Source organism: Arachis hypogaea, chromosome 5 (genome assembly GCF_003086295.3).
Source record: "Arachis hypogaea cultivar Tifrunner chromosome 5, arahy.Tifrunner.gnm2.J5K5, whole genome shotgun sequence".
Taxonomy (NCBI): Eukaryota; Viridiplantae; Streptophyta; class Magnoliopsida; order Fabales; family Fabaceae; genus Arachis; species Arachis hypogaea.
This window is the reverse complement of record NC_092040.1, coordinates 3949839-3972206: the sequence shown is the minus strand read 5'-3', so window position 1 is coordinate 3972206 and position 22368 is coordinate 3949839. Positions and strand designations below refer to the sequence as shown.

The following is a 22368-nucleotide window of genomic DNA, read 5'->3' as shown; positions in this document are numbered from 1 at the left end:
TGTAGTTGAAGGCAACAGCTCTAATAATCATATAGTATTATCAAGCAAACTAGTAAAGAAACTATATGGAATCCTTCTGGTCCAATCAATGCACCTCACTCATAAAAATGGTGAGTTCAAAGCTTATTCATGGTCTATGTAGTTTTAAATAATCTCTTAATACAATTAAAATAAAATAATCCTTCACTATTTATTTTCATAATTTATGTATGTAAATAGATGCAGCTATAAAATTGGCATCTCATATAGCTAATGAAACATTTCATGATTTTCATTCCGGTACTATGCACGAAATTATTCTCTAGTTTGAGATTCTTTTAGATGAAGTCAATGAGCAAAAAACCTTTCGCTTGATGAAAGTTTTCTAAATTTAATTTTTAGACTTAATTTAATGAAGGCATAAACATTGAAATCCCTGCACAAATTTTTTTAATAACAGAACATCAATCTATCTTCGAGAAAAACAAGTGCAAATAGGACACGAGAATTGATTTTAGGGGTAAATATTAAATCGGTATCTGAAAGATTTTGGCGGGTCGAGTGGTCAGTTCACTTGTCTACTTAAGCGGGAGGTTCGAATCCCGCCTTGTGCATGCAGCAATCAATTGGCCAGTGGTAGACCCTTAAATGGAGCTCAGATCCGCGACAGATTAGTCCTTGACCTGTCGGATTGGGGGATACCGTGGGCAACAAAAAAAATGGTATCTGACTTTTATTATTGACAAAATAATCTCTAAAATATTTTAAAATTTGACAAAAATATCTAAACGTAAAAGCATGATGTCACATTAGCCATCGAAAGAGTTTTAGTGATGGTGGCAGAGAGTTTTGATGGCATTTCCGGCGATGAGGGGGGCTTGATTCGCTAATCTCTTCCTTCACCTCCTTACCCCAACTCGAAATCCTAATATCTTCACTCACCTCCTCCGCCGTTACTCGTATCAGAAACCTTTTTGTCTACCTTTTTTTAAGACTCCCTCTCAAGTCGATTTGGTTTACTCGCCGTATCGGATCTGATCTGCACATTTATAGGATCAGATTACAGATTTTATATAGGTATCCACATATCTGCGGATCCGCAAAAATAAATAAATAAATAAATAAGTAAATATTCTTCTTATGTTTTATTTCAACTAATAATGATCATATATGTTGTGTTATAAGAAAAATATGTTTAATATTATTTTAAGAGTAAACATATTTAAAATAGTAGAAAGAAAGAATTTTATTAATAATTTTTAATAAAAATAAGCTTTTTAAAAATATTTTTGTGCTTTGTGGATATATTCGATATTTGATCCGATCCGATTCGCATATCGAATCGGATATAGGTTTAAAAACTACGGATATTGGATCCAATCCGATTCGATGATTTTAGTGCGGATTGGATCGAAATTTTGGCCATATCCGATCCGATCCGATACGCGTTCACTCGACCCCTCCTCGCCGGAAACGCCATCGGAGTTCTCTACCACCAATCCACCATCACTAAAACTCTTCCGATTGCCAAATCAGTATTTTCAATTCAATGTGACGTCATGCTTTTACGTTTGAGTATTTTTTGTCAAACTTTTAAAATATTTCGAAAATTATTTTATTAATAACAAAAATTAGGTAACATTTGTCAATGTCAAAATCTTTCGAATACTAATTTGTCGCAAATTATTTTTTATATTGGAGTGGAAATGGTGTTTTTTATGATTATGGATAAGAGTGTTATTCTCATATGTGAAACTTTTTTATTTAAAATGTGAAAATCGAAACCTCTGATTTTTTTGGGAATAAAAATCGGATCATCTGATTTGTTAGGAACGAAAATTAGACCTCCAATTTATAATTTTTTTTTAAAAATCACAAAAAACTAATCTGACCATTAGATTTGATCTTAAAAAAAATTAAAAAAATCAACTTACAATATAATCGGACCTACCAATTACTTATTCTCGTACCAAAATAAAAACATATGTACCACCAATAGAATTGAATTGCACACATTTCTCTTTCATAATAAAAATTTTTATCTCCAATTTAACATTTATCTCTTAATTTTTTTATCCCAAAAAATATTAACAAAAAATACAAAAAGGGTAAATACAATAAGGTAAAAACCCTATATACAATTATTTTCATGTGAAATTGATATTTAAAAACTATTAGATAATTTGACAAATTTAACTAAAAGTGAAAATTCAAGTGAAGTCGAGTTTACGTGAAATCAATACCTGAGAGCCATTAGATATAAATTTAATCAAATAAATTAAATCATCTAACAACTCTCATGTATCAACTTCACGTAAAATCGACTCCACGTGAATTTTCACTATAACTAAATTATCATCTAATAATTTTTATAACTTACAACGCCTTTACATACACTAAAGGATGAAAATGGTAGGAAAACAAAAACGAAACAGTACGATGCTTGCGATTACTAAAATACCCTCATCAAGTTGATGTAGTTACAATTTTGACGCCGGATCCAAATCGTGAGTTCCTCGTATGAAGCAGAAGAAATAAAAAAAGAAATGTACAGACACCGTGAGAGGGCCATTTACGAACGGCATCGATTTATTATCTCCTTCTCATCCTCCGTTCACTGCGGCTTGAGATCCATTCTGCCACCGCCGATCCCACCTTCCCACGCCCAAGCGGACGGCGGTTCCCGCTTCCAAATCGGACAAGCGCCGTTCCTTCGGTAAGTTTCTCTTCCTCCTCGTTGATTCTGTATCCCGAGCTCCCTGTACCTCCTGCGCAATACAATCAATTATGCTTTCTCCCAATTCGCAATGTTACTGTGTTTTCTTTTTGAATTCGAATCTCATTGCGTGGCTCACAACGTTTTTCGACAAAGGAAATTGACTGAAACTAAACCCGAGCTCGTTTTGTGTCCTCTATAACTTAGTTTCTGACATGCTCATCTGTTCTGGTCAAAAGCTATGTGAGATCTATTCAATTATTTTTGGATTGTTATTTCCACTTGTATCGAGCATTTTAAATTTGTAGTTAAGCTTTTTCTTATGAACTGAAAGTTGTAATGTTCGAGTTGGTATTTGAAGGTTTTACCATAACTTCTTTTTCTCTCGCTGTTATCCAATTTTGACATCATAAGGTTTAAGTCGCCAAGGATATTTATTATGAACTTGTCTATTTGAGAATTTCAATCTTAACTCATATTAAGCTAAAGTAGTAGGTTCATGCTTTCATGGAACTTGACTGTGTCCAATTGCAGCTCACTCTGGTAAAAGTTGCGACACAAGAAGCCAATGGCATCTGGTGAAGGTGATACTCTGGGAACTATGGAAAATTGTGTAGAAGATTCTTCAATACCGGAGTCGCAATTGTCTGATGAGCACCATCATCATCATAAACATGGTAGCAACAGAGATCTTCAGATGGAAAATGGTATATTCGACGGCGATCAAGGTCCAGCTGATAGTTATGATCAGCTTCTAGAAATGGTTGCTGACCTCAGATTTCAGAATGAATTCTTGAAGTCCCAGTTTGATGGATTTCGCAATGTAAACCATGTACATAGTGACTCTAGTCTGCAGAAAGGAGTTGGTGGTCCAGAAGGTGGGGAATCTGACAATGTGAAAGAACTTCAGAAAAGGATACAAGCACTAGATAAAGAACTTCTGGTAGAAAAACAAACAAGACTTGCATCTGAAGAGGCTTTGAAGCACCTTCAAACGGTATACTCAGAGGCAGAAGCAAAGGCCAGGGAGCTGTCTGAAAAGCTCGCAGAAGGTCTGTTCCACTTTTGTTTGTATGAAACAGTGAAAGCCAAGCAAAAAAATAATGACCTACATTGAATGTTATGTTACTGCTCACTGTTCATGAATAATAGAATTGATATCACTATAAAATGATATATCTTTCTTAGAATGAATGCATTTTATTACCTTTCCCCCCTTTTTTTTTAAAATTTAATTTAATTTATTCTTTTTTCTAGCTCAATCAAAACTGGAGCAAGAAATAAAAGATCGTGAAGAGAAGTACTCTGAACTTGACTCAAAGTTTAACAGGCTTCATAAACGAGCAAAGCAGCGTATTCAAGATGTTCAAAAGGTGAGCAATACTGCAATCGCTATATTCTTCTGTGGCATGTTAATAGTTAATCTAATAAAATGAAGTGTAACCATGTTAATAGTTAATCTAAATGGCATTACTCCTTTGTTTGCTGTCTTTTATGATTGAAATTTTTAATGCAGGTAGATGGTCTGGCTTTTAATTAAGAACCTTAGGCCCCTTAAAATCTTGTACATTAGCAGTTTAGCACAAAACAAGTTGGGAATTCTGATTTAGGGAATCAACAAAGCAACCTTTTTTTGGACAGAAAAAGAATGTTTTCTTGGTTTTGGAAGTTGGAAAGAGGCAAAATCTTTGTGGCACTGTGCATTATACACAACTATTTGGAGTTTTTTGTTGGCACCTTCAATGACAAATTTTTTGACAAACATGTTTTGTGGGATAGTTTTACAACTTTACATGTTTGGCTTTTATTTGGTACAAAGCCCATGATCTTTATAGAGGATTTTCTCTCTCAAACATGTTGAAGGATTGGAAAATTATGTGTTATATCTTATCCCTTATCTTGTATTATTCTTCCCTTTGTCTAAATGAATTTCTTCATTTATATTTTTTTTCTTTCGAAAAAACGAAAGCTTTTTAGAAGAGACAAGATTCAAGAAAATATCCGAGGCAACCTAGTCACTTACAGCAGTTTGCTTGATTATTTTCAAAATATTAATATAGAAAGTTTATTTGGTTTGTTGTTGTGATTTTCATTCTTAGGAAAAAGATGATCTTGAGGCTCGATTCAATGAGGTGACTGAAACTGCTGAGAAAGCAACATCCCAACGGTCAGCATTACAACAAGAGCTAGAACGCACGAGGAAGCAAGCAAATGATGCATTGAAAGGAATGGATGCTGATAGGCAACATCTAAGAGGTGAAAACAACAGGTAAAACCTCAGATTTTTCCTACCATCATGATTGGAGATGGTTAGCTGCGTACATTCATATAATCATATTCATTAGCTAGAAACTTGTGTACCTTTTTTATATTGTTAGTGTTAGATATATTACTTGTTTTTTTGGTTTTGGGGGGGGGGGGGGGGGGGGAGCAGAGGGTGGCGATGGTGTGGTGATGATGATGATAATGTTGGTGTGGCTTGGTGGGGAGAGAAGAAAATGATGATGATGATAATTTAGGGTTAAAATTGGAAAATATTATCAATATGGGTAGAATTGAAATTTATTTCAAACATCAAGGAAAAGATTGAATCAAATTAAACATTAGAGGTAGTTTTGAAACTTCTCAAAAGACTTGAGAGACAAAAAATATACTTTACATTAAAAGAAATAAAGGAGAATTCAGAGTACCTCATGCCTTTTATAATTAATAGTTTAAAAATCTGTTGGCCAGACTTCGAGATACTATTGAGGATTTACGGCGTTCTTTGCAACCTAAAGAGAGTGCCATTGAGTCATTGCAACAATCTCTTGCAGAAAAAGAACAGGTGCAAATGATCTGCCTTTTTTAGTTGAGAAAGTGCTTATTGATTTAGACATCCTGTATGTTTATTCAGTTTTTGAGGTTCACACTTCAAACTATTTTGTTTATTCTGCCTAATGTATTATTCTCCTTGTGGATGTTGTATGTATAACTAAATTCGTTGTTTATGCTTGTAAACTAAATAGTTAATGCCTTGCATCTGGATAGTTAATGCCTTAATGGCATCAGCAATTTTCTTACTATATCAAGCTTATTTATATAGCCTCTTCTCAACAATAAAATTGTATTATTGTTTAGGCCAGAATACTATTTGATATCTCTAGCCCTTCCTTAAATGGATGTTGTGGACTAAGTTGAGTTGTAATAGAGTTTGAGAATTCAGAGAAGAGAAAGTGTGTTGTGTGCGTGTGTGTGTGTGTGAGAGAGAGAGAGAGAAAGCAGAGAGAAAAAAACAGAATTGCAGAAATCAGAATCTGTTCATATTAGAGTACTGAACCAGTACTTATATACATAAGTGAGGAGAAGTAAGGAGAGTGTTACTGTTCAGCACACTAGATGAAGGGGGTAGAATGGTCTTCACATTTTAGGGGCTGTTAGGGGGGAATCTATCCTAGCTGGCAATTCCTATAACTGCTCTAACAGCTTCTAGACTCTTCTAGATTCTTTACTCAGCTCGCTCTATTAAGTTAGATCCTCTTATGAGACTTAGGCTTTTAATCTTTTATGCAAAACTTGAAGTACCTGTTTTTTTTTCTTTTTTCTTTTTCTTCTTTCTTCAGTATTATTATTGTTATTGTTATTGTGGTTCTTGTTGTTGTTATTATTTTATCAAAAAAGAATGTGACTTTCATAAATATTTTTGGCATTATTTTGTAATATTTCAAATTCTTGTGCTCTATAGTTTTTACTTTTCTTTACAATAATAGCTGTTTCATGAAACTTATGTCTGTAATTTTTGATAGCAAATCAACCAATAATCGTTTATATATATATATATATATATATATATATATATATATATATATATATATATATATATATATATATATATTTCTGTTCTTTACATATCTCAAATTAATGCTTGATAACTCAGATGTTAGAAGATATGAGAGGTTTGCTTCAGGCTGCTGATGAAAAAAAACAAGCTGCACTAGCGGAGCTCTCAGCTAAACATCAAAAGGTACAAGCATATTATTTTTCATATTTGGTTTGTTTTCCTACCTTTTTAGGAGGATATCATATCTTCTTCCCTCATCCATTTTCTCCCTAATTAGATTACTTATTCAATTAAAAGAAGGTATTCTATATTGCGTATTTTGTATCTAGTTGTGCTTTGTAATTAAATCCATCTGTTTACTGCAGAATATAGAAAGTTTGGAGGCTCAACTTAATGATGCATTGTCCGATAGAAGCAAGGCAACTGAATCCATTTCTTCACTGCAGGTGAGTTTTATAGTCATGAATATTTTTTTCATTGTTGACATGATTTAAGGAGTGGAAGATGCTGCTGAGGTGAAAATAATATTCCATTTCTTGGGAGATGGGGGCTTGAACTTTGAAGGGCATTGATTCCTAGATCTGAGGATTATTTAAGAATAGCTGTCTTTTTTATTTCATGCTTTAGTTCTTTATGAATAAGAAATTTTATGTAGAGGCCTGTGAAGGTTACATAAGTGACCATGTTTGGGTGGACTTGGGCTCAAAAGCTACAACCGAAAACTAAATTTCAACATGGTTTTGGTTTTATTCTCAAGTGGTTACTAGGCCTGTAATTTATCTGCTTTAGAGATATCAGCAGAATGTGCTGAATACTTGATGCCGCTAGGAAATTCACATGCTTTCTCTATATTGGATATCTTCCAATTTAATTCGCTCTAATTTGTTCTTAATAATTTGATGAGGTTAGTTAAAATATGGCAGTTGCCTTCCAATGACCTCACCCATCTCAATCCACTAACATGTAATATCCAGGTTCTAGTTGCAGAGAAAGAATCTAAAATTGCAGAGATGGAGGCAGCCTCATCTGGGGAGGCAGCACGACTTAGAGCATCTCTGGAAAGTATGAAGGGGGAGCTTTCTCACCTAAAACAAGAGCATGTATGATTCTGAATTTCTAAAATTTCTAAGAATGCTTTCATCTTTTCCTATGCTTTATCTTATTGCAGTCACTGTCAATATTTTTCCCGCCACTCTATGTAGATTACCCTGTCCCCAGGGGGGAAGGGGATTGATTGATGTTTGCATAGACGATGAAAAGAGTGTTTAAAGTGAAATTAAGTCTTGAAAGCTTTAGAAATGTGGTAGTCTTTCTGTTATTTCGTATAACTGGATATCATTCCTTTAATCTCAAGCTTGGTGTGTTCAGGAAAAAGCAAGAGCAAGCTGGGAGACTGCATCTCAGGCGCTCAAAATGAAACTTGAAACTGCTGAAAGCAACTGCATACGTGCAGAAGTTGAAGTAGCCAAAATAAGAAGTAAATTATTTATACTTCTGAAAGCTTTGTTGCATTCATTTTAAAATGTATATTTATGTTTTTGACAATTGCCAGGTCAGCTGGAATCGGAGGTCTCTGCTCAGACCAGGATTCTCAGTATGAGAGATGCTGAACTTTTGGCTGCCAAGGAAGAGGTTCTAATTTATCTTCCCTTGCTAGTTAGCTGGTAGAAATTGAATAAAGTTATTAAACTGTTTAGATGTAGCGTGTCTCTTGTATGCCATAAGTTTTTCTGTATCTCTTGATATGGGCATGAAAGAAATTGTTGATGACATTTGCTGTCCAAAAGAACTTATTTTAATAACATTTACTGGTTCCGCATCAAGGTGCTTCCTCTTTGAATGTAGCATGTGTGCTATGGTATGTGATTCATGTAATGTCAAATGACGCCTGGTATGGGAGTGAACTTTTTTGTGTGATATTCTTCTTTAATATTCTCCAAAAAATTGTAAAATGGTCATTGCTTCAGTAAATCTGATGTTTCTAACTCAAATTCATGACAAAAATCCTTTTATTGAAAACTGTGCTTGGAAGCATGGGTGGTTATGTTTTTTCTTTCCTGATCTTTGAACAATTAAAAGTGTGGATTAGTCCCATTTCAGTTACAAAACTGCTTATCTGCTGACTGTGCTCTATAACATGGGGTTTGTGCCTTCAGATATGCAGTCTTGAGAGGGAATTTTCTTCATACAAAGTTCGAGCACATGCACTTCTTCAAAAGAAGGATGCAGAACTGGCTGCAGCTAAAGACTCTGAACAACTCAAAGCTCTTGAGGAAGCCCTAAAGGTACATTCTTATCATTATTCTATGAATAAGATCTAGATATATTAGTCAGTAATCAAATCACATTGTTAATTTTCTACAGGAGGCTGAAAATGAAGTATTATCGGTAACAGAAGAAAAGGATAAAGTTATTCAAGATCTTCAGTCTGCTATGGCGAATCATGAGAGAGAGCTTGTAGAAAGGTGCTATTGTGATTGTCAACTCTTAATTAGCTTGTTTATCTGATACCTCAGTTCGAATACGTACAAACAACTAAAATATACTTGGAAGCAAAAGATGAATAACAATTATTGATTGTGACAAATCTGGCTTTAACTCATTGATTTGTGCTATGATTTGTCTACAACTAGTGGATAGACTATTTTTCGCTGTTTAATTTTGAGCAGTCTCAACAACTTATTTATAAATTTCAGAGAGACGGCCCTTGAAAATGCGAAGCAACTAATAAGGAGCTTAGAAACAAAGCTTGACTCAGCTAATGCTCAGCACCTTAAGGAGAAAGAAGAATGGGGACTAAGCCTTAAAAATGTAGAAGAAACGTGGCGAAGTAACAAACCTTGGATGCCTGATTAAATTGTAGCTTATACTTGTATGAATTTGATTTTAGAAGGTTTAACCTCAACTTAACTTTGCAGTCAAATGTGACTCAATGAAGGCTGAAAACGAAGCAACTGCTGCACAAGATATGCAAAAGGAGTTGCAAGAGCTCAAACTGCAATATAAAAAATTGAAGGTGATATTAAAGTTCTTAAACATGTGCCTGATGGACTTTAGTTCCTCTGATTGTTTTTTCCCCTTCTTTGTTTTTCCCCTTCATAGGATGAACATGCTTCATTTCATGATATTGCTGATAAAATGATTGAGGAGAAGGATAATGAAATATCTAGACTTTCAGATGATAATAGGAATCTTCGTCAATCTCTTCAATCAAGACCACAGGTTTTTGTTTTTATGTTATTTTTTTCCTTTCCTGCTTTTAGTAAATCATATGATTATTGAGACATAGATCTGGTACTTAACATTCATGTGATCTTGCATATTTATTCTACTGGTCTGACAATGCTGTGCTATAATCTCAGGTTGACCACAGTGACAATGATAATTATAACACAGGTATTAATTCATTTATATCCTGGCAGAAATTGTTCTGCTTGCTTAGCATTTTAAGTATATTTTCGTTGTTTCAAATATCTGGTGATTTTCTAGTATAACGTTTTCTGGATCTAAATATTATTTCAACTGTTCTGGACAGGCTCGCATAAAGTGGATTCAATGAATTTAAGTCCCTCTGCTGCAGAACAGCAAATTCTGGTATGTCTTTATTCCTAATTTATGGTGTAATTCCATTCCCGCTTTTAATTGATCACTAATGTATATTGTAAAGAGTATCTGCGTTGAAAGTTTTCTACATTGCAACCTGTTTTATTGCCTTGATAATTGGATCCTCGATCCTATTTTACTGTCAGCTCCTAGCTAGACAACAAGCTCAAAGAGAAGAAGAACTAGCACGATCACAGCGCCATATCTTAGCTCTTCAAGTATGTCTTGTCTTGATCTATCACCTCTTCTCCAATTCCATCCCCATATTCTGTATAATGTATAACATTGCTGTCAATTCAGGAAGAAATTGAGGAGCTTGAACGAGAGAATCGTCTCCACAGCCAACAGGTATATGATTGCTTGCATTTCTTGAGATTTTAATTGTATTTGCATATGATATAGACGAGATTTAATTTCTCTATACGGACAATGATATCATCTGTAATTACAGTCGTAGTTTCCCTTATGTGTTTCCAATATTATGATTTTAGGAAGCAATACTAAAGGCTGAGCTTCGTGACATGGATAGATCAAAGAAAAGGGAAGGCGTAGATATGACATATTTGAAAAATGTTATCTTAAAGCTTCTTGAGACAGGTATAAACTTCAAAGGAAGCAGATAATCTTTTATTTTTCTATTTCTAGTGAAAAGCATGTATTTAATATGATAATGAAAATTGTGTGACCAGGTGAAGTGGAGGTATTGCTACCAGTTATTGGGATGCTTCTCCAGTTTAGTCCACAAGAGGTAATATTTGTCATCTTTTACCTCACTTTGCATCCTTGTGTATATCTTATTTCAGGGAGAAGAAATGAGGTTGTGCAAAGTAAAGTAATTATGTCATTCATTTTTTCTTTTGCATCCCCTTAGTTAAATTTGAGGGTTCTTATAAATACTTTGAAGTACTGTTAACATGCAGAAATAACATGTGTAAGACTTTGGATGTGTCTCCGGCAAAATGTTCTATAAGCATGTCTCTGGAAGAACATTTGTTGTTTTTACATTGTCCATTTTTCTTTCCATAATTTCCAAACAAACTGAAAGTAAATTAATTTAAAACCAACACTTCATTTATGTATATGAATTTAACGAAGATGTTCCTCTGCTATTGAATTGCAAGCACAGATGCAGAAGTGTCAACAGGCATATCAAAACTCAGCAGATGCATCACCAAATCCTACGAATGATGCCTCAGGATCTGGCCTCTCTCTTTTCTCAAGATTCTCATTTACATAATGATGTAAATAGGAGCTCCGGAGAATTCTCTTGTTGCTGTGAGACCATATGCTTCTGCCAAAACAGCTCCAGAAGTATTGTTTGTGTACTCACTTTTACTGGCAAACCAGGTTTGTATCTGTAAATTAGATATATCTTTCGTTGATTGCATTGTTCAATGGAAGTGTTCCGAAGCTGTAAAGAAACACCAAAGGGTTATACCATACAACAAATATTATAACACGGAGGAAGGGAGAAAACTCGAGAGATATTCAGTTTGATTATCTGGCTGGGGAACAATAGAATAGTTCATTTTTTACCCTTGATTATATTGAGCCGAAAGGTATTGCTAGAGAGAACTGTATCATATGTCTTCATTCTGAATTATGAAATTTGAATTTGACAATGCTAGAGGAGTGAGAATTCCCTTTTTGAGTTCACATTTTTGTAAGTCATGATGATATATCTAAAGGAAATTTTAGTGTTCGAGTTTTCATTAATATTTTCTATTTCCTTGGCACACAAAAAATGTTTTTGCCGCATTAACATTATTATGGTTAACTAGGAGCGAGCTGAGTTGCAATGGGAGAGTTTGATTCCGCAAGTTCGCAAATTGCTTCTTGGTTGACTATATAAGAAAGGAAAGTACCGGTGTTTCAGTAATCTTAACTGTTGATTTTAATTAATGTTATATATTTTTTATAATTAAAATCAACAGTTAAAATTAATAAAATGTACCTGTAATATTTGAAATTCTTCCTACAAAGATATATAAGCATCTTATTTCTCTTGCAGCGTAAATTTTTTTGATAAACTGTTCTCTGGATGCGTCTTTTAATGATTAAATGAAACCCTTTATTTTGGAGGGGGTAATAAAATGCCTCGAGTAAAAACGTATTGCTATCCAATATTCCAATGTCATTCAGATCTTCCGGCCTATTTAAGGTTTCTGATATTTCTTTTAGATAATTTCAATAAACAATTTGTAATTGTAAAACCTTAATTGTGTCCTTAGCAAAATTTCAATATTTATCAGTTATCACTACTCTTCCTTTTATAATCCACGGTAAATTTAACTTGTGGTTGTGGCTGCGGTTTTGTCTCTCGTCCCCCAGCTTTTTTTTATAACCATGTTTGGGTTTATCAACTTGCTCTCCCCTTGCCAACTGCTGATTGCAGCATGGTATGAAGAGCCGCAAAGTACGGAATCAGAATCACTAGAATTAGGGTGGACAATGGCAAAAATAATTACAGGAAAGTACACTAAACAGAAATACGAAGTTGAACCGCTGATCTGATAGATTCGATGCACAAATTCAGAATTGTCTTGTGTCTACTCATTATTCTAACGTAGCAATGCCAGGTTTCGTTGAGTTTGGATGCCAAATACGAAGACAAATAATAGATAAGACATACGTAATGGAAATCAATATAGCACAGTAATTCAACATGTTTTATCATCCTCATTCAATTTATTGAGAATATATTTCATCTAACATCCAATAAAATATCACATGAGACTCAACCCCAAACAAGCATAAGTTGGAACCTAAGCTATACTTAACTTTGTAGCCGACAATAATAGCAAAGTGCAATGAAAGCACTTCCCTGCCGACCCAAATTTCAAAATCAAACATACCACTAAAAAACATAAAAAGTAGACATATCTAACTAATAGCCAAATCAAAATCAGCCAAAAACCTTGAACCATAGGCGATACTTTATGGAGTGTAGTAGCAAAAAAGACAAAAGCATGGGGAATAAAAGTGTATTCCTTTCCTTCTTCCTTTTGAAGCTTCTAAGCATGCCTTGCTTGGAAATCCTTCATGAAAGCCACCAACTTCTCAACACCAGCCAAAGGCATAGCATTGTAAATCGAAGCCCTCATTCCTCCAACTGACCTATGGCCTTTGAGCTGCACCATCTTCTCCTTAGCAGCTTCCTTAATGAACTCAACCTCCAACTCAGCCTTCTCCAAAGTGAAAGGCACATTCATCAATGACCTGACAGACTTATCAACAGGGCACCTAAAGAACCCTTTGCTGTCATCAATTGCATTGTACAAAATCTCAGCCTTCTTCTTGTTCTTCTTCTCAACCTCCTTCAACCCACCTTGCTCCACAAGATCCTCAAACACCAAACCACACATGTAGATTCCATAGCATGGAGGCGTGTTATACAGTGAATTGTTCTCATCATGGATCTTGTAGTCCAGCATCACAGGTGTCAAACCCTGAGCATTTCCAATCAGATCTTTCCTTATGATCACAATGGTGACCCCGGAGGGACCCACATTCTTTTGTGCACCAGCATAGATCAAACCAAACCTAGACACATCCACAGGCTTGGAGCAAAAATTTGAGGACATATCAGCAACAAGAACACCGTTTTTGGGTGTAGGGTAATCCTTGAACTCCACACCATGAATTGTTTCATTGGCGCAAATATGCAAATACCTGGCGTCCGTGGATTGATTCAAACCAGAAAAAGATGGAATCTTTGTGTATTTTTCGGATTTCCCAGACCAGATCACCTTCGGTTTGCAGTATTTCTGTGCCTCCTTGAATGCTTTGTCAGACCAAGAACCGGTGACGACGTAATCAACGGTGTCTTGTGGGGTGCAGAGGTTTAAGGGGATGGCGGCGAATTGGGTGGTGGCGCCCCCTTGGAGGAAGAGGACGGAATATTCCGACGGAATATTGAGAAGGGTTCGCAGATCTGACTCTGCTTTTTGGATTATTGAGAGGAATTCTTTTCCTCTGTGGCTCATCTCCATGACGCTCATTCCTGAGCCGCGCCAGTTGTAGAGCTCCGATTGGGCCTTCAGGAGGACATTCTCGGGGAGGGTAGCGGGGCCGGCGGCGAAGTTGAAGACCCGATCTTGGGACTGGGTGGAGGCTTGTGGTGGCGCTTGGGTTCGGGTGGTGGCGGTGCATTTGATGGAGATAGGTTTGAAGGTGGTGGTGGCGGTGCGTGTGGTGGTTATTGGGAAAAGGTTGGTGGTGTTGGTGAGGTTGGTGGGGTTGTGGAGGAAGAGAGTGTGGTTTGAAGTTGCCATTGACATCGACATGGTTACGGTTATTGTGAAAAAACCAGAAGGCAGAGAAAAGCAGAGAAACAGAGACAGAAACAGAGACCAAGAAAAAGAAGAGAGAGAACTTTTTGCAGAGTTTGGTGCTTTTTTTTTTAATCAATGGCTTATTATGGAGTGTTTGGTGACTGGTTTTGGTGTCAGGGCAAAGATCTGAATCTGAAGTAGGGACGATTTATACTCAGTCATGCATACATTATTATTATTATTGTTAATTAATTACATACAGCATTAATGTCAAGTTTGCATTCATGGTTAGACTCTTTTTTAAATTAAAAAAAATCATAGAGATATTTGGTTTTGTTATTTTTATTTTATTTTTTCCTTTCTCACAAAAAAGTTTGGTATTTTAAATTATATTTTATAAAGAAATAGTAATGAAATAAGTTATACAGATATTTATTTCCTAAAAGGATAGACTGATAGAGTACAATTACAATATTGTTGTTGAATACTTTTGGTGAATTAATATAAAAAAATGTTTTTTCCAAATTATGTTGGGAAATATATGTATGATTCGGTTGGCTTCCAAGTAAAGTCGTACAAACTTACACCCATGAAAATATAGAACATCACATTATTATTATTATTATTATTATTATTATTATTATTATTATTATTATTAGATAAAAATGATGTTTTTTTTTTTTAAGAAATTTGTTGGGCTCAAAAAAGAGTCACAATCAAATCGAACACAGCAAATTGCTAAACATGGGGATAGGGGTAGGTGCATGTTGATATCGCAAGTCTCAAAAGGAAAATGGTACACTTTCCATTTAGCCTCATGGAGTCAAGAGTGCAAGAGAAAATGAACTCAACAACTGGAAATTTTTTATTTTTTTATACAAAAACAGAGCTCACAACATATCATTTTTCAATTTAAAATGTTAGCATGAAATATTTGTTGAATTATAGTGTTTGATTATGTTATTCTCTCTCCTTTTTTTAAGACAATAAAATTTTATATGATTTTTCTCCTTTTATAATTTTTTAGAAGATGAGAGGGTGAGTGCGACTCTTTTGTTAATGTGTTTGGTGAGTTCAAGTCTCCAGTTTTCAAAAGTTGGCGGCGCTCGCAAGTATAAAGAGTGCACCTCATTCGAGTCCGTAAAAGATACTTCATCAATTTATTTTTTTAAAATAATTAAAAAATATAAATATAGGTATTACAAAGGTATAAAATACAATTTACTATAATAAATAATGTGGGAATCAAATTTATCAGAATGCATAAAATAAAAATCGCATACCAAAATATTTTTTTTTAGAATTTATGTAAACTGCGACAGGAGTCTCGCAGTTTATCAATACACATAATCTGCTATAGGGGTGTCGTAGATTACGTGTTAGGCGAAATAAGTATAAACCGCGATAAGAGTGTAGCGGTTTATGCGTTAGTATAAATACGCTGAAGGGTATCGCGGATTACATTTGTGCGGGAGATAAAATTTTTTAGAGAGAGAAAGAGAGGCTTTTTAGAGAGAGGAAAAGAGAGAAAAGTGTGGGTTGGTTGAGTGGAGATCGGAGTCGGGACTATGGCGAAGGCACGCAGTTTTTGCTGGAAGTATAAACGAAAAGGTTAGTTTGATTATTTTTAGTTAATATATTTTGCATAATATTTTTCGTATGACAGTGATTTAGGTATTTAAATTTAGATTTAAATTATTATTTTAAATCAAAAAATGTAGTATTTAATTAATTTAGATTAGAAAATATTGTATTTTTGTGACTGTGAATCGTTTATGGCTTTTATTGAATTTTGTTATTAGAAAATAGAAACTGTATGTTACCTGTTTAAACTTAAATATTGTACTTTTTGTGTTAGATTACTTTAAATTAGTGTTGATTTTTTTATATGTTTGGTTTCTTCTGTCACATGCTCCAACCGACTAGGTGTATTTATAGTGTTCGGAGGCAGCAGAACATGCCTCTGCATGACAGAATCATACCCTATCTGGAGAGGGCCGGTTTGTACCACCTGGCGAGGCTCAACGCCAGGTGGTTCTGGTTGGACGAGCCCTTAGTCAGCGCTTTCATTGAGAGGTGGCGTCCTAAGACGCGTACCTTTCATATGCCTTTTGAAGAGTGCACTATCACGCTGCAGGATGTAGCATACTAGTTGGGCCTTCCCGTGGATGGTTTACCTATATCGAGTGCCTTACAAATTTTGAGAAGTTTATGGAAGAAGGCAAACCAGCGTGGGAGTGGTTTCAAGAACTGTTTGGCGAACTTCCACCACATAATAAGGTAAAGCAGTATAGAGTCCACTTCACCTGGTTTCATAAGAGGTTCAGGGTGCCCATAGGTTTCTGTCACCGGATTCCTTGATTGCCGATCCTAGGGCCGAGGATATCAGTCAGGATGTTGTTCAGAGAGGGTCGTCCCAGACGCCTTCTAGGGTTCCGATGCCAGACGTGCCTGATAACAGGTGCGTCGAGCGGCAACGACGCATTGGTACTCGAGCTACAGACCGTGAGTGGCGATGGCTGGATGACATGATTCAGGATGACAGATCTGGTGGTGACGGAGTCGGACACGCCGATCACTGTGTCCGGCGTGGCCATCCTCAGCGTTGGGGTGGTTCATCAGGGGTCGCATCCGGTGGTACTGGTGATAGACCTACTGAGCAGGCAGGGGCGGAGACTCAGGAGGTTCCTCTTACACATGTTTTGAGCTCCCAGATATACCATGACATCCCTTGCCAGACGTATGATGACCTGACGGGTCCGACTTTCACGATGGATATGGACCACGAGGTTGGGAGTTCACAGTTCTACTCCAACTTTGCAAATCTCATCCGGGATGACAATCCTATGCATCTTCAGCAGCAGACCCCACAGCCACAGGATCAGATGCCTGAGACCCAGATGGACGTTGCGCAGGGGTACCGCCCAGATATGCAGGATATGCAGCGGTACCAGCCACAAATGTCTGACTCTCATGGGTTCCAGCCCCAGCTACACGTAGATCTGAATGAGTCTGCTGGCGGCCCGTATGACAGTTGATTGGGAATGGGAGGGACGCCTCCATCTGCATATGGCGTGGGCATGCCCGTCGATCCTCTAGCACAGCAGCACCAGAGGCCAGGCAAAGTGAGACGGATCCTCTAGCATATGTGGTACATGGTCGCATCTCCTGGGCGCATTTGGACATGACTCTCAACAGGAGGATGAGGACAAGCGGGAGCCGTAGCTTACTATTTTATGTTTTCATTGACGATACATCGATACCTATGTATGTCAGATTTGTCATGTATTTTTGTATTATATGTGTTTGTACTTAGTTTATTTCCATTGAATTAGGTGTGTGTTATGTATTTTTTTGTTAATTATACACATACTTCATTTTATGTTTATGCAAATTGCTCACTAACGCATAAACCGTTGCACTCCGGTTTATGCACGTTATATATCCACACGTAAACCACAACACTCCTGTCACGATTTATGCTTATTTCGCCTAGCACATAATCTACGATACTTTTATAGCAGATTACGTGTATTAATAAACTGCGAAACTCCTGTCACACTTTATATAAATTATAAAAAATATATTTTAATATGCATTTTCTATTTTATTCATTTTGATAAATTTAATTCTCATTATTTATTATAATAAATTACCTAATTCATTTGGCCTGATTTAAAAAATTGAGTACAGAACATAAATAGTTGGTGGTGGAACACATGAACACTTGGAGCACAAGGGTCAACGGATTCTGTATGGCTGACCCTGTAACCCACACTGCTTACACATTCAGCATTGCATTTACTTCGAGACCGTTGCACTAAAGATATTAATTTTTTATGTTTCTTGTGTCCGAAAGTTATATGTTTTTATAAGTTAAGAAAATTTTGATTAAAAATATAAAAAACTTAAATTTTTAATATCTCTATTTATATTTATTGAATAAAAATATTTAAATTTTTTGTTAATAGTAAGTTTATTATGTGTTTTTAGAATAAATATTAGTTAAATTCTAATTTTTTTATTGTTTATAAAATTTATCAATTTAATAAATTAACAACTAATTAGGTGAAAATATGAATTCTATTTTTTTATTGTTAATCAATAAATTATTATACATAATATAAAATTTAAAATTTGACATTTATTTAGGATTTTTTATTTTTATAAATTAAATAAATCTAATAATTATTAAAATAAAAAATTTAAAAAATATTTATCGAAATAAATATATCTTTTTTTATCTCATTTATATTGTAAACGAGATGTTACGACCCAGCCCAAGGTCCACACGGGTCAACCCGACCCAAGCTCTACCCAACCCGGACGCCTGCATTCCAACCGACCCGGACACGCGTCCTGTACGACCCACACACGGCTGCAGGGCAGCGCCCTTGGGATCATGGGCCTAACCTCACACGGGGCCCACCACTGACATGTATATAAGGGGAAGAATGGCTCTTCCCCCGAGGTACGTCACATCTTCCAGCCCTATTTTCTGCTCGCCTGCACATTACTGACTTAAGCGTCGGAGTGTCCTTGCAGGTGGCACCCCCCTTTCATCACGACAAGTGCTCGGCTACTCGACTACCCGCAAGCAACGCGACTCAAGCCAAGGCATCTCCCCTCTACATCTATCCACCCGACCTGTTTGGAATCCGACAACGAACATTGGCGCCGTCTGTGGGGACTTTCTTTGCCTGAATGGAAGTCGCGCCAGGTCCCGGCGACCGAGCTCGAGCAGCCGGAGCGGAGGGGGCAGTCTCCGTCGCCTCGCAAAGGGGGGGCCGGAGATCCCCCCAACAACACACGAGAACCCGACCATTCGGAGGAACGGGCGGCGATAGCGCCATAATAATGCAGGAGCTACGCCACAGGGTCCAGAACCTAGAACGACAACTAGCCGACCAGGAGAGGGATGGATGGTCTACCGATCCAAGCTACACCCCGTCTCCCGGGGGCGAGGAAGAAGAGAGCTCTCACCGAAGCCGCTCACGGCGTATGCCTGCATCCCGGACGGAAGCAGAGGGCACGCAAGAGGAATCACCCATTCCGAGAAGACGGAATGACACAGTCATCTACTCTCGCGGCAGACAATCTCGCCGAACGGCAAGAGGTCGTGAGGACGGAGATGGGAAAACCGAGAGAACACGACAACCTGTAATAATGGGTGTCACGCCGTTCCACCGATCTATCCTCGAGGTCCGGTTGCCGAAACACTTCGACAAACCAACGGACATGAGGTATGACGGAACTCAAGATCCTCTAGAACATCTCACGGCCTTTGAGGCTAGGATGAACCTAGAGGGAGTAGGTGACGAAGTAAGGTGCCGCGCCTTCCCGGTAACCTTAGCAGGACCAGCGATCAGATGGTTTAATGGCCTCCCTCAAGGTTCCATTTATAGTTTCTCAGACATCAGCCGCGCGTTTCTGGCTCAGTTTACAATGCGAATAGCGAAGGCCAAGCATCCTATCAACCTCCTCGGGGTAACCCAGAGACAGGGAGAGCCGACAAGGAGATACTTAGATCGGTTCAACGACGAATGCTTGGAAATCGACGGCTTGACCGACTCGGTGGCCAGTCTCTGCCTGACGAACGGCCTCCTCAACGAGAACTTCCGGAAACACCTTACCACGAAGCCGGTATGGACGATGCATGAAATCCAAACGGTGGCCAAAGAATACATAAACGACGAGGAAGTCAGCCGAGTCGTGGCTGCCAATAAGCGGCAGTCCGGTTACGGCCAAGCTCGGCAGTCCGGTGGCAACGGGGAGAGAGCAAAAGAAAAGATTAGGGAGGAGGCATCAAACAAAGCCCCTAGGCCGTTCCCTCGAGTCGGGAAGTTTACAAACTACACTCCACTCACCCTCCCCATCGTGGAAGTCTATCAACAAATTGCCGAGAAGGGAATCCTTCCGAAGCCCCGACCACTTAAGGACCGTACGGGTGGAAACAAGAACCTTTATTGTGATTACCACAAAGGATATGGCCATCAAACACAAGACTGTTTCGACTTGAAGGATGCATTAGAACAGGCGATAAGGGAAGGAAAGCTAGCAGCGTTCTCCCATCTCATTAGGGAGCCGAGAAGGCGTTATCGCGATCAGGACGAGGAAGGCAAGACACGCTCGGCCAAGCGGCGACAAGAACCCGAAGACAGAGACCACGGCCTCACGGTGATAAACGTGGTAACGGCAAAAAACACTGCACCAAAATCCCGGTCGGCACATAAGAAAGACGCCAAGGTTCTGGCGATCTCATCTCCGCCGATGCAGAGTACCAAAAAACCTCCGTCCATTTCTTTCGGCCCAGAAGATCAATGGTTCAACGACGCCCCGGAAAACCCTCCCATGGTCATAACGGCTAGAGTGGGAACCGGCCTCGTCAAACGGATCCTTGTCGACACTGGGGCGGATTCAAACATCATGTTCCGCAACGTGTTCGACGCACTGGGGCTGAAGGATGCCGACCTGACAACCCACCAGCACGGGGTTATCGGGCTAGGCGACCACTTCATTAAACCAGACGGAGTCATTTCCCTACCGATCTCGGTAGGACAAACGCAAGGCCGAAGATCGGCGATGGCCGAATTCGTAATCCTCCGAGACTCCACAGCCTACAACATCATCTTGGGAAGAAGAACAATCAATGATTTTGAAGCCATAATCAATACCAAGCTACTAGTTATGAAGTTCGTCACCGATGATGGATCCATAGGGACCATAAGAGGAGACCTCGAGACGGCGGTCGCTTGTGACAACGCCAGCCTTTCCCTCAGAAAGAAGTCCAAGGAAGCATCTGGCGTATTCCTAGCCGACCTTGATGCCAGAGTAGAGGACAACCCGAGGCCGGAACCAGAAGGGGACCTGGAGAAATTTAGCATCGGTGACGAAGGGGAAAAGTTCACATTCATTAACAAGAACCTCCCACACGAGTTGAAAGAGCCTTTGATTGAAATGATAAGGGCCAACAGGGACCTGTTCGCATAGACACCAGCCGACATGCCGGGCATAGATCCACAAATCATTTCACATCACCTAGCCATCAAACCGGAAGCACGCCCAGTGGCTCAACGAAGGAGAAAGATGTCGGCGGAAAGAGCAGAGGAGGTAGCCAAGCAAACGGCCGGCCTCCTAGAAGCAGGCTTCATACGAGAAGTGGACTACTCGACATGGCTCTCAAATGTGGTATTGGTGAAAAAACACAATGGCAGATGGAGAATGTGCGTGGACTACTCTGACCTTAACAAAGCATGCCCCAAAGATTGCTTCCCCCTTCCCAACATAGATGCACTAGTCGACGCCGCGGCGGGGTACCGGTATCTGAGTTTCATGGACGCTTACTCCGGTTACAATCAGATACCGATGCACCGACCAGACGAAGACAAAACGGCGTTCATAATGCCAGGAGGAACTTTCTGCTACAAGGTAATGCCATTTGGCTTGAAAAATGCAGGGGCGACATATCAAAGGCTGATGAACAGGATATTCCACGACCTCATAGGGAAAACGGTCGAAGTTTACGTGGACGACATCCTGACAAAGACAACACGACCTGACGACCTCATAAACGACCTGGCAAGTGTGTTTGCATCCCTCCGTCAACATGGTATGAGGCTGAACCCCCTCAAGTGCGCCTTCGCCATGGAAGCCGGCAAGTTCCTGGGATTTATGATAACTCAGAGAGGGGTAGAAGCCAACCCGGAGAAATGCCAGGCAATACTTCAGATGAAGAGCCCGGGTTGTGTCAAGGACGTCCAGAGATTGGCAGGGAGATTGACATCACTTTCCCGTTTTCTCGGAGCCTCGGGGACAAAGGCCCTGCCATTTTTCAACCTCATGAAGAAAGGGATGGCGTTTGAGTGGACACCCGCGTGCGAAGAAGCCTTTCAACACTTCAAGGAAATCCTAGCGGCACCTCCCATTCTCGGGAAGCCAAGGGGCGGGGAACCACTATACCTATACCTCGCTATAAC

General features: G+C 38.5%; 2 protein-coding genes across 2 annotated transcripts; one reads left to right on the top strand and one right to left on the bottom strand.

The window, feature by feature from the left end:
* The first annotated feature begins 2352 nt into the window (after nucleotides 1-2352).
* LOC112800270 (protein GRIP-like) lies at nucleotides 2353-11834 on the top strand. Its single transcript, XM_025842461.3, has 22 exons — nucleotides 2353-2695; nucleotides 3230-3747; nucleotides 3953-4068; nucleotides 4795-4964; nucleotides 5429-5522; nucleotides 6612-6698; nucleotides 6881-6961; nucleotides 7490-7615; nucleotides 7884-7992; nucleotides 8068-8147; nucleotides 8672-8800; nucleotides 8880-8980; nucleotides 9212-9345; nucleotides 9434-9531; nucleotides 9618-9737; nucleotides 9878-9911; nucleotides 10051-10109; nucleotides 10265-10336; nucleotides 10419-10466; nucleotides 10610-10715; nucleotides 10808-10866; nucleotides 11245-11834. Exons 2-22 carry the CDS (start codon nucleotides 3264-3266, stop codon nucleotides 11353-11355), a joined length of 2418 nt encoding a protein of 805 aa, XP_025698246.1. The 5' UTR covers nucleotides 2353-2695; nucleotides 3230-3263; the 3' UTR covers nucleotides 11356-11834.
* A 932-nt stretch (nucleotides 11835-12766) lies between these two features.
* Nucleotides 12767-15363, bottom strand: LOC112800271 (phosphoserine aminotransferase 2, chloroplastic-like). Its single transcript, XM_025842462.3, has one exon. It carries the CDS (start codon nucleotides 14402-14404, stop codon nucleotides 13133-13135), a length of 1272 nt encoding a protein of 423 aa, XP_025698247.1. The 5' UTR covers nucleotides 14405-15363; the 3' UTR covers nucleotides 12767-13132.
* Nucleotides 15364-22368: the final 7005 nt, after the last annotated feature.

What these genes read in the sequence shown, in the direction of transcription:
- LOC112800270 (XM_025842461.3), top strand. Translation starts at nt 3,264, where the DNA reads ATGGCATCTGGTGAAGGTGATACTCTGGGAACTATGGAAAATTGTGTA. An exon ending in TTTTGGCTGCCAAGGAAGAG is followed by an intron (nt 8,148 to 8,671) that starts GTTCTAATTTAT and finishes TTGTGCCTTCAG; the next exon opens with ATATGCAGTCTTGAGAGGGA. An exon ending in GCCATATCTTAGCTCTTCAA is followed by an intron (nt 10,337 to 10,418) that starts GTATGTCTTGTC and finishes CTGTCAATTCAG; the next exon opens with GAAGAAATTGAGGAGCTTGA.
- LOC112800271 (XM_025842462.3), bottom strand. Translation starts at nt 14,404, where the DNA reads ATGTCGATGTCAATGGCAACTTCAAACCACACTCTCTTCCTCCACAAC.